The following is a 14,398-nucleotide window of genomic DNA, read 5'->3' as shown; positions in this document are numbered from 1 at the left end:
TTTTGTCACTGACTTAAATATAATTTTAAACAATTTTATCAGTAGGATTTTGTTATCTGTCACCAAAAGTCTATGTACAACTAAACAGAATGTGTATAACTTCACTTTCATCCTTGAAAGCAAATATTTTCATTCATTCCAGTGTAATATTTGGGACTTGTTAACCATTAGGGTGATTTTATTATTATTTGTCGGATTTACTGTTACTTATGTAATGAAATTGTAGCTTGGAAATAGTTTGATTATCTTCTGGGAATTGTGAACAAGCACAAAACCTGCAGTGTCCCTCATTTTTTAAATGGGTCTAACAGATGTTGGTTCTTCCTGTCAATTTCCTGTGACAACTCAGAGCCCCCGTCTATTTTACAAAGTTACAAGTTCTGGAGACAAGCCTGTCTTCAATTTCATTCCTGATAAATTGTAGGAACTTTGGTCATAAATATTTCAACTTCAGCATCTCTTCCTCTGAAGTAGGATTTATAGGACCTTTGCTATCTTGAATTACAGTGATCTTTACTAGAATGGTTTAATTCCATTTAAGACATTTTTTTGCTGCTCAGGGTAAGTTGACTTGATAACAACAGAGTGACCCCTCATGTTTGCAGATTCCAGGGGCCATGCCTAGTGGCTGCATAATAGGAGGCGCTGGAGCCCTGATCCCTATCAAGGCATGTCAGAGCCTGCATCCCTAGATTTCAGGGATAACTCTCTGAAGCCTGGAAAGGGTCAGTATTCTGAAAGCTGCGTCCTCTCATCCTCTCCATTCTGGTTAACCCACTGCATTGTTTTAGATTCCTCTGCATGAGAACTGTTTGTACTTTTTCCACTTAATGTTTTTTTAATCGTTCAAGCTTCACAAATTCAATCCTGTTTTGAAGCAAAGGTTGAAGGTTTAATTCATCTAAGGAAAAATGTGCTATAATTTATTATTTTTTTTTAAGCAAGTTTGTTCCGAGTGCAAATTGGGTATAGTGTGTTTTGGCAGGTCTGGTGAAGAAATATTATTTGTGGTAGAGTCCACTGCCAATACAAAAAACAATGTTATGTTCTTAGTGAGGTATTACCACTACAGACTGGCCCCAAAAGTGTTTGAGTGGGTTAATACTGCGTTGGATCTATAGGACTTCAGTAGGAAATTTGTATGTACTGTTGAGTCATATCCTTGCCCTTGCAAGGGTGGTTTTCAGTTTTAACCTTCCTTATGAGAGCTTAGACTAGCTTTGTAAAATAGAGGGAGGCTCTGAGTTGTCACAGGAAATTGATAGGAAGAACCAACATCTGTTAGAGTGGAGTCTGGTCAGAATGGTCGTATCATACTGTTGTTAAGACCTTACCCGGCTGGGTACGGTGGCTCATGCCTATAATCCCAGCACTTTGGGAGGCCACATTGGTTGGACTGTCTGAGCTCAGGAGTTCAAGATCAGCCTGGGTAACGTGGCAGAACCCTATCTCTACAAAAAAATACAAAAATTAGCCAGGTATGGTGGTGCACGCCTGTGGTCCCAGCTACTTGGGAGGCTGATGTGAAAGGATTGCTTGAGCCCCAGGAGGTCAAGGCTGCAGTGAGCCAAGATTGTGCCACTGCACTCCAGCCTGGGCGACGGAGTGGGACCCTGCCTTAAAAAAAAAAAAAAAAGGGCCGGGCGCGGTTGCTCATGCCTGTAATCCCAGCACTTTGGGAGGCCGAGGCGGGCAGATCACAAGGTCAGGAGATCGAGACCATCCTGGCTAACACAGTGAAACCCCGTCTCTACTAAAAAATACAAAAAATTAGCCAGGTGAGTTGGCGGGCGCCTGTAGTCCCAGCTACTATGGCCTGAACCGGCACTGCGCCAGCAGTCAGCACCAACTCGGCCTTGGGAATTAAAAAAAATTCGTAGCACTAGTTTGTTAAGATGAGAGATTTGGAGCAAGTAGATTTTCTTTAATTTTTACTGTGGTTTCCTTCTTTCTTTCTCCTTTCCCTCCTTCTTTCTCTCTTTCAGGGTAAGAGAGAGTACCCTTTTTAACCTAGGAAAGACTTTAAGATTTTAGAAATAAGATTATGTTTCTACAGACCTGAACATTAGTGTTTTTTTGTTTTGTTTTGTTTTGGAGACGGAGTTTCGCTCTTGTTGCCCAGGCTGGAGTGCAATGGCACTATCTCGGCTCACCACAACCTCCGCCTCCCAGGTTCAAGCAATTTTCCTGTCTCAGCCTTCTGAATAGCTGGGATTACAGGCATGCACCACCACACCTGGCTAATTTTGTATTTTTAGTAGAGATGGGGTTTCTCCATGTTGAGGCTGGGCTCGAACTCCTGACCTCAGGTGATCTGCCCGCCTCGGCCTCCCAAAGTGCTGGGATTACAGGCGTGAGCTACCATGCCCAGCCGGATCATTGGTTTTTTGCATGGACACTCCAGGGTCAACTGTTTTCCCCTTACGGTTTGGCGTCCACAAAGCAGCAGGAATCTTCCAAGTACTGGTTCAACTACTGCTTTTACTAACTCCTTACCCACCTAATCCTTCCCCGTCTCCTCTCCCTCCCTACTCATACCCTTGATGTCACTTACTATGGGACATTTGCAGCTCTCATTCAAAGCCATCCTTTAGATAAGACCTGAACATGCTTAAATTTGTTTCAGAGGATCTGTTGAGGATCTTTCCACCAGAGAATCCAGAGACTGATGTGGGCAGGAGAAGGAGGACAGTTTGATTCAAATCTCTAAAGACTACTTGGGAAATTATCCAGGCCAAAGGTGTCCTCCTCAAGGGGGCAAATCTCAACTGAAGAGTTTATAACATTTATTTGTATTGCCCACCTCCAATTTTTATATATATGACATTTTCCCCTACTCAATTTATCCTTTCTTTCCTCTGGTGTTGGACTTTACCTGTATCTTTTTTCCTCCCTCATCACTTTCTTCTTTACTTTTATTCCCTGTTTCATTCTCCAGTCCAGATCAGCAGTGACTGGGAAGGGTGGGGTGGGAGCAAAGTTGACACATCTCAGCATTGCCCTTGGGACCGGGCTGCTTGCTGTTTCCTTCGCCACCTCCCTTTATCCCCTTACCTGCACAGGGGAAGATAATCAGCCCTAGACTTTCTTCCCTCATTTTGCCTACAGCCTATTCACCTGATGCTCATTCTGTCCTTCTGCTCCAGTACATCATAACTTGGGGTGAAGACCATGGGATTTAGAATTGGATTCATGGGTTGACCTCTGGCTTTTCTGCTTGTTACATTGTGACATTGGCCACCTTAATTTTCTAAGCCTAGATTTCTCTATGGGATCCCTGTCTTTGGAATTATTGTGAGGATGAAACAAGGTAATTATTGTAAGGGCCTTCTTGTAGTTTGTGTTTCTTAGTAAGCACTTAATAAATGTTTCTGGCTGTTATTGTCACAATCATCATTATCATGGTTATTCAAAGTTCCTCAAATATTTATTGAGTACTTCCCCTGTGTCAAGCACCATGCTAAGAGGTAGGAATAAAGCAGAGGAAGTCTGTACCCTCACCGAGTTTTAGTTGCTTTATTTCTTCTCATTTAGGTCACAGGAATCTTTCAAAGAGTATAGCCCACAGTTTTGTGCTCCATTCCCCACCCCACTCCCAGAATCCTACATTAAAATCTATACAAATGGCCGGCCGTGGTGGCTCACGCCTGTAATCCCAGCACTTTGGGAGGCCGAGGCGGGCGGATGACGAGGTCAGGAGATCGAGACCATCCTGGCTAACACGGTGAAACCCCGTCTATACAAAAATACAAAAAATTAGCCGGACGTGGTGGTGGGTGCCTGTAGTCCCAGCTACTCGGGAGGCTGAGGCAGTAGAATGGTGTGAACCCGGGAGGTGGAGCTTGCAGTGAGCCGAGATCGCACCACTGCACTCCAGCCTGGGCGACAGAGTGAGACTCCATCTCAAAAAAAAAAAAAATCTGTACAAATATTTCCACAGGAATATTGTTATATATTGGGAGTAAGTTTCATTCTCCTATTAAGACTACTGTTATGTCAAGCAGTAATTAGGACTTTAAAGAAAAATAAAATCAGATGTGGAGTTAGTGATGGAGAGTGCTGTTGTGATAGATGAATCTAGGAAAGCCTCTTTGGAGAGGTGATATCTGAACAGAACCCTGAATGAGAAGAAGAAATACCAGTGTTTTGGGGGAGATTGTCCTAAGCAGAGAACAGCAGCTGCAAAGACCCCAAGACACATACACTTGGTTATTAAGAATGGGAGCAGCAAGGAGTATGGCAAGAACACAGTGAGTTAAGGAAGAATGAAATCTAATGAGGCCATGCACTTTGGAAACTACAGTATGTAGAATCTCATAGGCTGTCACTGGGACTTGAGTTTTCCTTTGAGTGTGTGAGGAAGCCCTCAGAGTTTTGTGACTGACTTGTAGAGGTTCTAGTGGAGGGGATCAGAGTGGAAACAAAGAGACCAGTTAAAAAGCTATGGCAGCATGAATAAAAAAGTTTTGAGAGTATTCATTATGCCTTCCAAATAAAAGTAACTTTTTGGTTCATAATTTGTTCATAAATTAAGGACGGACTGGCTACACTGTACTATTTAAAAATGTTAAGAAACATCAATAAGTAAAAATGTTAGGAAGAGATGATATATACATAAGTATCGTATCTAAGTCTTTACTAACTAGTCAAGTTATTAAACAGTGCAAGGATCAAGAAAAGTTAAGCGTTGAAAAAAATTATAAATAAATAAGTTATAAATAAAATAAACAGCCCAAGGAAATGTTCCAGTCCCCATAGGTAGACTCAGGGTCATCTTCTTTATTTAAATCTTCATTTAAATGTGGACAGCATCCCAAGAGACTTGGGGCTACACTAAGGATATTCAAATCCATGTTTCTAAAACCATCAGAGATAGAAAAAAAAAAGTAGCAAATATCCCTTTTCAACTGGAATAAACTTGTCTTAATTCTAGAACTTTTCCATGCCAATGTTTTCATGCTTCCTTTGTATTTTATTTTTTAGCTCATTATCAAATTATAATGATTTGAAGAAAGAGTCTGCTGTGAACCTAAATGCTCCTAAAACCCCAGGAAGGCATGGATTGACAACCACACCTCAACAAAAACTCCTCTCCCAGCACTTGCCACAGAGGCAGGGAAATGATACAGATAAGACTCAGGGTGCACAGACTTGTGTGGCCAATGGTGTAATGGCAGCACAAAACCAGATGGAATGTGAGGAAGAGAAAGCTGCCGCTCTTAGCCCAGATACTTCTATTCAAGCTTCTGAACCCTTGCTTGATACGCACATAGTGAATGGAGAAAGAGATGAAACTGCCACAGCTCCTGCATCACCCACAACAGATAGCTGTGATGGAAATGTTTCTGACAGTAGCTACAGGACTCCAGGCATAGGCCCAGTGCTCCCCGTAGAAGAAAGAGGGGCAGAAACAGAAACCAACGTACAAGAGAGGGAAAATGGGGAAAGCCCTCTGGAACTGGAGCAGCTGGACCAGCACCATGAGATGAAGGTAGAGCGTAAGACTAGCTCCTAAGCAGGGAAAACCCTGCCTATTCGATTGTTGTCTTAAAACTCTTTATTTATTGCAGCCCTGAAATGTATGAATCAGATCACCCACACTGGCAGTTACACGATTTTCAATTTCTGGCTGCTGCTGAGTATTTCCCCTATGCTCTAAGCAGATATTTCACCTTTTCCTTTCTTTCTGTTAATATCTCTGTTGTAATTTCAGGAGTCAGAGCAGTATGGAAACTTTAATATAGGAAATCCACAAATGTATTGTTTTTACATAGAAAGAAAATGTTCCTTGCTGCTCTAGATGTTGGTGCCGTATCCCTAATACTTATGGGCCAAGCAAGAAGAAATTGTATAATCTTTGTTGTTCAGAAGTTTATAATAGAATAAATAGACCTGTAAGATGAACTTGCCACTAGTAAATGTTACTTTTAAGGACATGAATATGGAAGCATTAAATTATTCAACAGATTATAACTCTAGGCTTTTAATTTTTTTAAGTTTTCTAATTAATACCCAATTTTATAATAAATGGTGTAGTCTTTGAGTTAGAAGGCCACTTAAAAATCATTTTAGAGCCAGGCATGGTGGCTGATTGCTGTAATCCCAATACTTTGCGGGACCAAGGCAGGAAGAATTCCTCAGCCCAGTAATTCAAGACTAGCCTGGGCAACATGGCGAGAGCCCATATCTACAAAAATTTTAAAACTTAGCAGAGCATGGTAGTTCGCACCTATGGTCTCAGCTACTCGGGAGGCTGAGGTGGGAGAATTTCTTGAGCCCAGGAGGTCAAGGCTGTGATGAGCCATGATTGTGCCACTGCATGCCAGCCAGGGTGACAGAGTGAAACTCTGTCTCAAAAACAAGGAAAAAAAAAATCTTAGTTTAGCAATTCATTTATAGAAGAAGAAATAGCCCCAGAAAGCTTATGATTTTTTTTTCACGGTCACACTGTTTTTTGAATAATAGCTCACAACCCTCATGCTGTGACTCCCAGGCCAGTGTTGTGTCCCTGAAGCAACACGTCACAAACTTAAATGGCTAAATGCAAGAAATGTGAATAAATGAAGCAGCCATGGGTAATAAGCTGGTGGGATTGTTGAGAACTGGACATTTCTGTCCCTTCTAAAGAAGGAAGTGATTTGATGAACTGCCTGGATGGGGTTTCTGCCCATATGCACAATGTCAGCTAAGAAAGAGCTGATTTGCTGGTGAAACATATACTGACTCTGAAGCAGGGAAAGTTTAAAGAAGGAAGTGGGTGGGAGAAAGTGAGTCATACTTGGTAACATTATCTGAAACAGTAAAGAAACAGGACATTGCAAAGTGAATCCCTAGACCTCAATACAGTGATAGATTTTAGTTTATTTGTTCGTGAACCATGGTGGAAGGAAGAGAAGGTTAGAACCAAGAAAATATTTTACCACTGTTGGGATAATGCCACCAACAAGTATATATAAAATAGTAAGAGCTGTTCTTACAAAGAAAAATATTCTAATTGGTGATGATGCCTATGGTTGTTGGATGGTACTTTTTCTTCCCTTCATGTATTATTATGGATGCATTTTCATAGATGAATCTTACTTCTTTGGGAGAGATTTTATAGAATTTTCCTATTAAACTAGTGAAACAGAATAGTACTACTGGCCTTTCTCCTGAATGGGCCTTTACACAGTGGATGGCAAGTGCTGCATGTGGGAAGAAAAAGCGCATTTTCTCTGTAGAGCGGCTGATGGCAAACGCCACATCTCTCCTGTTAAAATGGAGTGTTAGGATTTCATAGCTGTGCGGCGGCAGTGTGTTCACCTTCGCTGCACTGATGTTTGTTATGTTGCCTTTCCTTGTTCCTAAATGCAAACATACATCTTAGTAGTGTTAAGATGGTAAATTTTATTAGGTGTATTTTACCACAATTAAGAAAAAAAATTAATAAAAATGTCAATAGTAATATAGTGGGCCAAACAATTAGAACAAAGAAATCTCAATTCTACTTCTGGCTTGTCCATTAACTAGCAGTATGAGCTTGAACAAGTCAATAATTCTTTGTGTGTTTAGTGAAAGAATCTAAACTGTATATAAGGCCCTATTTTCATGTTGTAACCCCCCCTCCCCCAAAAAAAGAAAAATCTTAAGGCCCATTTCAGTGATTATATATTAATTCTATTATGCTGTGATGTAGGTATATTCTCTTGTTAGCACAGCACACCAGATTATCAGCTGCTGCTTAAGCTGTCCAATGTGTTGAACTTCTAAGATATAATGGAATATTTTTAGTTTCAATATGCAGACAACTGAAAAACTTTAATCTTCCTGGAAGTGGAAATAGATACTGACTTCAGAATAGTCTTAAATATGTTTCATTTAAGCTAGTGTTAGATTTGATGGGCATTTCCCAAATGCCCATAGGAGTGGGAAAATGAAGGGATAGGGAATGAAAGAAAGGAGAGCAGCCGGGTGCGGTGGCTCACACCTGTGTAATCCCAGCACTTTGGAAGGCTGAGGTGGGCGGATTGCTTGAGTCCAGGAGTTGGAGACCAACCTGAGCAACGTGGCAAAACCCCGTCTCTACTAAAAATACAAAAAATTAGCTGATGTGGTGTCATGCACCGCCAGCTACTCGGGAGGCTGAGGTGGGAGGATCGCTTGAGCCTGGGGGGCAGAGGTTGCAGTGAGCTGAGATCGCACCACAGCACTCCAGGCTAGGTGACAGAGTGAGACCCTGTCTCAAAAATTATATATATAGTATATATGTATATATGTACATATGTACATATATATGTATATATATGTATATATGTCTCATATATAGTATATATGTATATATGTCTCATATATAGTATATATGTGTATATATACACTATATATACACGTATATATAGTGTATATATATACTATATACTATATATATAGTGTATATATACGTATATATATATGTCTCTTAAAGGCAACTTTTCTTTATTCACTTAGAACTGAACAGTGAACTCAGAAAATTCTTTTTTGTGGCTACTCAGTTTACTATGTTCATAATATAAGAAAGAAAAATGTGAAAAAAATTGAACTGTTCAATTAAAAAAATTCAGTGTGCCAGTCTCACTCTCCTGGGCACCAGCAACATAGAAATGGACTAGACAAGCCCTATCAACAAAGCCTCAGTCCGCTGAGGGGTGAGAGACATACACAAATTGACATAATATGATACAGTAAGTGCTTTGGAAATACAGATGACTGGGCCAGGTGCAGTGGCTCACACTTGCTATCCCAGCACTTTGGGAGGCTACGGCAGAGGATCTCTCGAGCCCAGGAGTTCGAGACCAACCTGGGCAACGGGCAAAACCCCATCTCTACAAAAAATTTAAAAGCTCGCTGGGTGTGGTGGCACTTGCCTGTGGTCCCAGCTACTCGGGGGGCTTAGGTGGGAGGATTGCTTGAACCCAGAAGGTCGAGGCAGCAGTGAGCTGTGATCCTGCTACTTCACTCTCACCTGGGCCACAGAGCTGAGACCTTGTCTAAAAAAAAAAAAAAAAAAAAAAAAAAAGGAAGTTGTGCCCCAGGAGTACTAGTTGAGGGCCAGGCTGCTGGGAAGCAGTTGAAGTAGCCTTGAAGCAAGGATGGGAGATTCCTGGGTGAGATCAAAGATACACTGGGATGGGGGTGAGTGAAAGCGTGAGCAATGAGTAGAGGCAAGATTGTAGATGCTGCATTTGGGGGAATATTTCTGACTGCATAATCAGAGGTCAGAATGGCTAGAGAAATTAATACAGAAGTACAAGGCTAGATTTAGAAGAGTAAGCTAAGAACAGACTGCAATGGGCTTTTGAATGCCTGTTAAGAATATACATATTTTTTTCCTGAAAACATTAGAGACTTTTTTTTTAAAGTTTGGAAGTTTAAAAAGTTTAAAAATCTTAAAAGGTTTTTAAAACCTTTTAAGTTGCTAAAAGTTTACAATTTTCATTGAAAAAGAGGAACATTGGCAAAGCACAGAAAATACACACAAAAACCATACCCATAATTCTACCAGTGAGAATTGCATAGATATTTGATATTCTAGCTTGTTTTTCTGAGCTGTTTGAAAAAACATACTTGATCGCATAATGTATGGTCACTCTGTATCCTGTTTTGTTGGGTTATACATAGGTATTTCCCCCATATGAATTCAAACTTTCCATAAGCCTAATATTATCTGGCCTCAGAAACAATTAAAGCATGGAAGTGACATGATGACACATGTGTGGGTTTTTGAAAAATGAGTCAGATGAAAGGGAAAACAGATGGAGCAGGGCACGTGGTTAGGAAGCAACTGCACTAGTCCAGGTGTGAGATGAAGGGGGCCTGGATGAGGCAGAGGGTGAGAGACAAGGAAGATTCTGGGGACCTTGTGGCTGGATGTAGGGGTTAAGTCAGGTTCAACTCCTAGGCTGAATGAATTGGCAGATGGCACATGAACTACAGGAGAATGGAAGGCAGAACCTATTTTGTGGGCAAAAAAGTAAATTACATTTTGACATACTGAATTGAGGGGCTTCTTGGAAGTCCAGGTGTAGATGTCTTACAAAAATGGAATATTCTGGGCTGGGCGCAGTGGCTCACCCCTGTAATCTCAGCACTTTGGAAGGCCAAGGTGGGCGTATCACCTGAGGTCAGGAGTTCGAGACCAGCCTGGCCAGTATGGTGAAACCCCATCTCTACTAAAAATACCAAGATTAGCTGGGCGTGGTGGCAAGCACCTGTAGTCCCAGCTACTCAGGAGGCTGAGGCAGGTGAATTGCTTGAATTCTGGATGTGGAGGTTGCAGTGAGCCTAGGTCGCACCATTGCACTCCAGCCTGGATGACGGAGTGAGACTCTCTCTCAAAAAAAAAGAATATTCTGGAAGCATTACGATTTATTGGTTTAGGCATGAAGGCTTTGGAATGAAAATACCTGAGTTCAAATCCCAGCCCCGTCACTTACTAGCTAGGTGACCACTGGCACATCACTTTTTTTGTAATTAAAAAAATTTAATGGCTACTGCTAATTTTTAATTTAATTTTATTTATTTATTTTGAGACAGGGTCTCGGTCTGTTGCCCAGGCTGCCAGGCTGGAGTGCAGTGATGCTATGTCGGCTCGCTACAACCTCCACGTCCTAGGTTCAAACAATTCTCCTGCCTCAGCCTCCTGAGTACCTGGGACTACAGGCATGCGCCACCACGCCTGGCTAATTTTTGTATTTTTTGTAGAGATGGGTTTTCGCCATGTTGCCCAGGCTGGTCTTGAACTCCTGAGCTCAAGTGATCCACCCGTCTCAGCCTCCCAAAGTGCTGACAGGTGTGAGCCACCGTGCCTGGCCAGACACATCACTTTAACAATTCTCTAGGCCATGGCTTCCTGACATGTTGAAATCATTGAGATGACAGGAAGGAAAGTAATGGTGTGGGTTTGAGAGAAGGAAGTAGAGTTGCTAATTAGGTTAGTTTTGTACTCTTATACCAAATTTATGGTTCCTGCAAAACATCCATTTGGAGATATTAATTAAGCAAGTGGAACTATGGGTCCAGAGCCCAGGAAAGAGGGTAAGAATGTAAGAGGATGTGCATGAGGGTGTGATTAACGTTGCCAAAGCAGAATGTGTAGGAACAGGAAATGGGCCAAGAGTTGAGCCGTGAAGCACAAACAATAGAAAAGGAAGTTTAATAAATTGTCCAAGAGGAAAAAGAAGAGAGAACCGTGTTTTGGAACCACAGGGATGGAGGGGAATGGGGTGGGGGTGCAGGCATATTGGTAAGCTTTAAGGAAAAAAGCATGGTCAGCATTTAGAATATGGAACTAGGAGTTAACTTGGAGACCTAGTCCTTTAGTAGGACTTGATAGCTAACTAGCTGTATACTAGTATATAACTTGGTGAACTTGGGTAATTGAACAAAGTTGAGCAAATGTATATTGCACATAGGCTATGAGCAAGGCACTGCAGTAGATACAAAGAAGAAACTTATAGTTGAGATGGAGAGTTAAGACAACAAATGACCATTACTCAAGATACCCTGAGGTAAAGGGAAAAGGCCTCACTGATAAAGCTAAGGTTTACATCGTGGCTATTAGTGTGAATTCACTGTTGTTAGCAGAAACGGAGAAGTCATGGAGAATCTAGGACAGACTGAGGGACCACAGCACCGAGGTAGCTTGCAGGCTTGGTGATTGAAGTGTCGATTTAAGCAGTGCCCTGTCAAGACCAGCAGGAAGTCCTCCAGGTGCAAGACTTGGAGCTTGGAGAAGGTGGCTGTTGTGGCGACTGTGACCATGATTCTGACAGCATCGGGCAAAGACTATAGAGCCAATCAGAAGTCTTCCCAGCATTGCTGAGTGGCCTGGAATTCAAGAAAGAGAAAAAGCAGACTTGGAGTGGGAATTAGCCAGGATCAGCAAGTCAGCAGTGCCAAGAGAACAAAGGATGGGGTTTAACAGAATGTTGAGTCGAACCAGGAGAATTGGGAAAGATCAGGTGCTTAGAGGTCACAGCATGTAGAAAGACTCAGTTTAGCTGAGTGTGAGAGAAATGGAAAGCTAAAATCTTGCTTTATATGGGGTTAAAAACAAAAAGCCAAATACCTAACCTAGTGGTCAGGAACACAGGCTCAAGAGCCAGGTCCTCTAGATTTGAATCCCACTCAGCCACTTACTAGCTCTGTGACCCTGAGCAGATTACTTCAACCTCCCTGTGTCTCAGTTTCCTCATCTGTAAAATGGAGATAACATATCTACCTTGTAACATTATGAGGTATAGATCATGTACTGGTTGTAAAGTACTTTAGAACAGTGCCTTGGCACATAAAAGCTATGTGTTTATTAATTAAACATCTTGTTTCCTCATCTTGTGAATCAAGGTCAGTAGACTCAAAGCCTGAGATGTCGTTTAATAGATCCAAATTTCAACACATTCTGCCAGATTAATACCAGCACCTCTCTTTCAGTTCTCCCACTGTGGGATACACAGAGAAGTTTGCATACCACCTCTTTTTTAACCTAGGGTTCCTGTATTTTGTTTCTCCTGCCTGAGGACCGTTGGTTATTACCACATGATGTACTCTCATTAGTGTGTACAAGGTTCTAACTTAAGGGAATTAACATAAAGCATTTATAAATGACTGAGATACTTTGACGACTAAGTCTCTAGATAGGTTAATTCAGTTATTTAATGTGTATACATATTCAGTTTTTCTTGGTGCCTGTTCTTTAATTTCTATAAAACTCAAAGGACTCTTTAGTGTAACTTACACTACATAGATTATAAGAAGACCAAAGTTGTTCTCTCTTCACCACCACTTACTTCCTGTCTGACCTTGTGCAAGTAACCAAACTTTTCTTTGTGCAACCTCTATTTCCCCCTCCTCCCCGACATGTCACGAAAGAATGTAATTGAAACCTTCAGATTAAAAGCTCTCACTTTTAACTCTCCTTGAACCCAGGAGGCAGAGGTTGCAGTGAGCTGAGATGGTGTCATTAGCTCTCACTCATCTGTTCTCCCCTCTTATTTCAAGTTCTGAATTGGATAGTGTGGAAGACCTAAATTTGGGAAAATATTGGTGGTATGTCACAAGTAGGCCTGGACTACTTCTTGAAGCTTCTTGAAGGATCATGCCGAGCTGACAGCCTGTTGATGCTTATGACACTACGTTATAAAGCAAGGAATGCCGGGCGTGGTGGCTCATGCCTGAAATCCCAGCACTTTGGGAGGCCGAGGTGGGTGGATCACCTGAGGTCAGGAGTTCTAGACCAGCCTGGCCAACATGGTGAAACCTCGTCTCTACTAAAAATACAAAAATTAGCTGGGTATGGTGTCAGGCGCCTATAATCCCAGCTACTCAGTGGGTGCTGAGGCAGGAGAATCACTTGAACCCGAAAGGCAGAGTTTGCAGTGAGCCGAGATCACACCATCGCACTCCAGCCTGGTGGACAAGAGACAGACTTCATCTCAAAAAAAAAAAAAAAAAAAGCAAGGAATAACATATGCATATCATAAGTGGGTACTCTCTGTCTCTCCTTTAATAATGTGAGCCTGGTGATAAATTCCCTACTGTTGACAATTCTTTCTTGAGTCCTCATGACCCTTTTGATGGCATTTATGACATGATCTTATTTGAACATGAAACCTGTGTTTTATTCCTCTACCTCCTGGTTTTCTTGTTCCCCAAATCCAGAGGGATTTCTCCTCATGCAAAAGGCTGTAGCAAAGCAAGAAGTTGGTTTTCACAGACCTGGGTTTGAATCCTGGCTCAGTCACTTACTAGCTGTATGACTTTGGGCAAGTTACTTAACCTCATGATGGCACAGCTTCCTCATCTATAAAATGAGAGTGGTAATACTCCTGCTTCACAGGTGGATTAGGATTACAAGAGATAACTCGTGTAGCACATAGAATAGTGCACGTAGTAAGTATTCATTAAATAGTGGTGGTTGTCACCATCTCTCACTTGTGATAGCTTCCTTGATTTCCCAGCTCCTTAGTTTCATGATAAAGAATCTGCAGAACTTTGGAATATCACAGAACAAAGATGTCTAATACAAGTAATAGGTTAGACCAATTATGTGACATTCAAATGTCCTTGTGATCTAATTTTAATTTAACAGCCTGCAGCCCCAATGAAGACTTCAGCATGTGACAAGACATATAAAATGACATATCAAAGTGTTGATGCATCTGATAAATTGTGGTACAAAATCAAATATTCATTCCCTAAGTTGACTCAACTTCTTTACCAGAGAGTGGGCTTTAGGGGCCACAGAGATGTATGTACCTGTACAAAGGGCACACCCTCTCTTTCCATAGAAGAATTTGATTAACTGACAGCAGATTTGAATAGAAACTTCCCATGATTAAGAAATGTTCATTCATGGGCCGGGCCCGGTGGCTCACGCCTGTAATCC

General features: G+C 41.6%; 1 protein-coding gene across 8 annotated transcripts in view; it reads left to right on the top strand.

Moving 5' to 3' along the window:
- FGD4 (FYVE, RhoGEF and PH domain containing 4) overlaps nucleotides 1-14,398 on the top strand; it is a 248,049-nt gene that overhangs the window by 184,710 nt on the left and 48,941 nt on the right. For all 8 annotated transcript variants that reach the window (XM_058442941.1, XM_058442940.1, XM_032159969.2 and 5 more), the window contains one exon: nucleotides 4,984-5,491. In XM_058442941.1, coding sequence (XP_058298924.1) covers nucleotides 4,984-5,491 — 508 coding nt within the window. The remainder of the gene's footprint in view (nucleotides 1-4,983; nucleotides 5,492-14,398) is intronic.

The sequence above is a fragment of the Hylobates moloch genome, unplaced genomic scaffold (genome assembly GCF_009828535.3).
Source record: "Hylobates moloch isolate HMO894 unplaced genomic scaffold, HMol_V3 SCAFFOLD_8, whole genome shotgun sequence".
NCBI lineage: Eukaryota > Metazoa > Chordata > Mammalia > Primates > Hylobatidae > Hylobates > Hylobates moloch.
The sequence above is the reverse complement of the archived record's forward strand: the minus strand, read 5'-3'. Positions and strand labels throughout refer to the sequence as shown.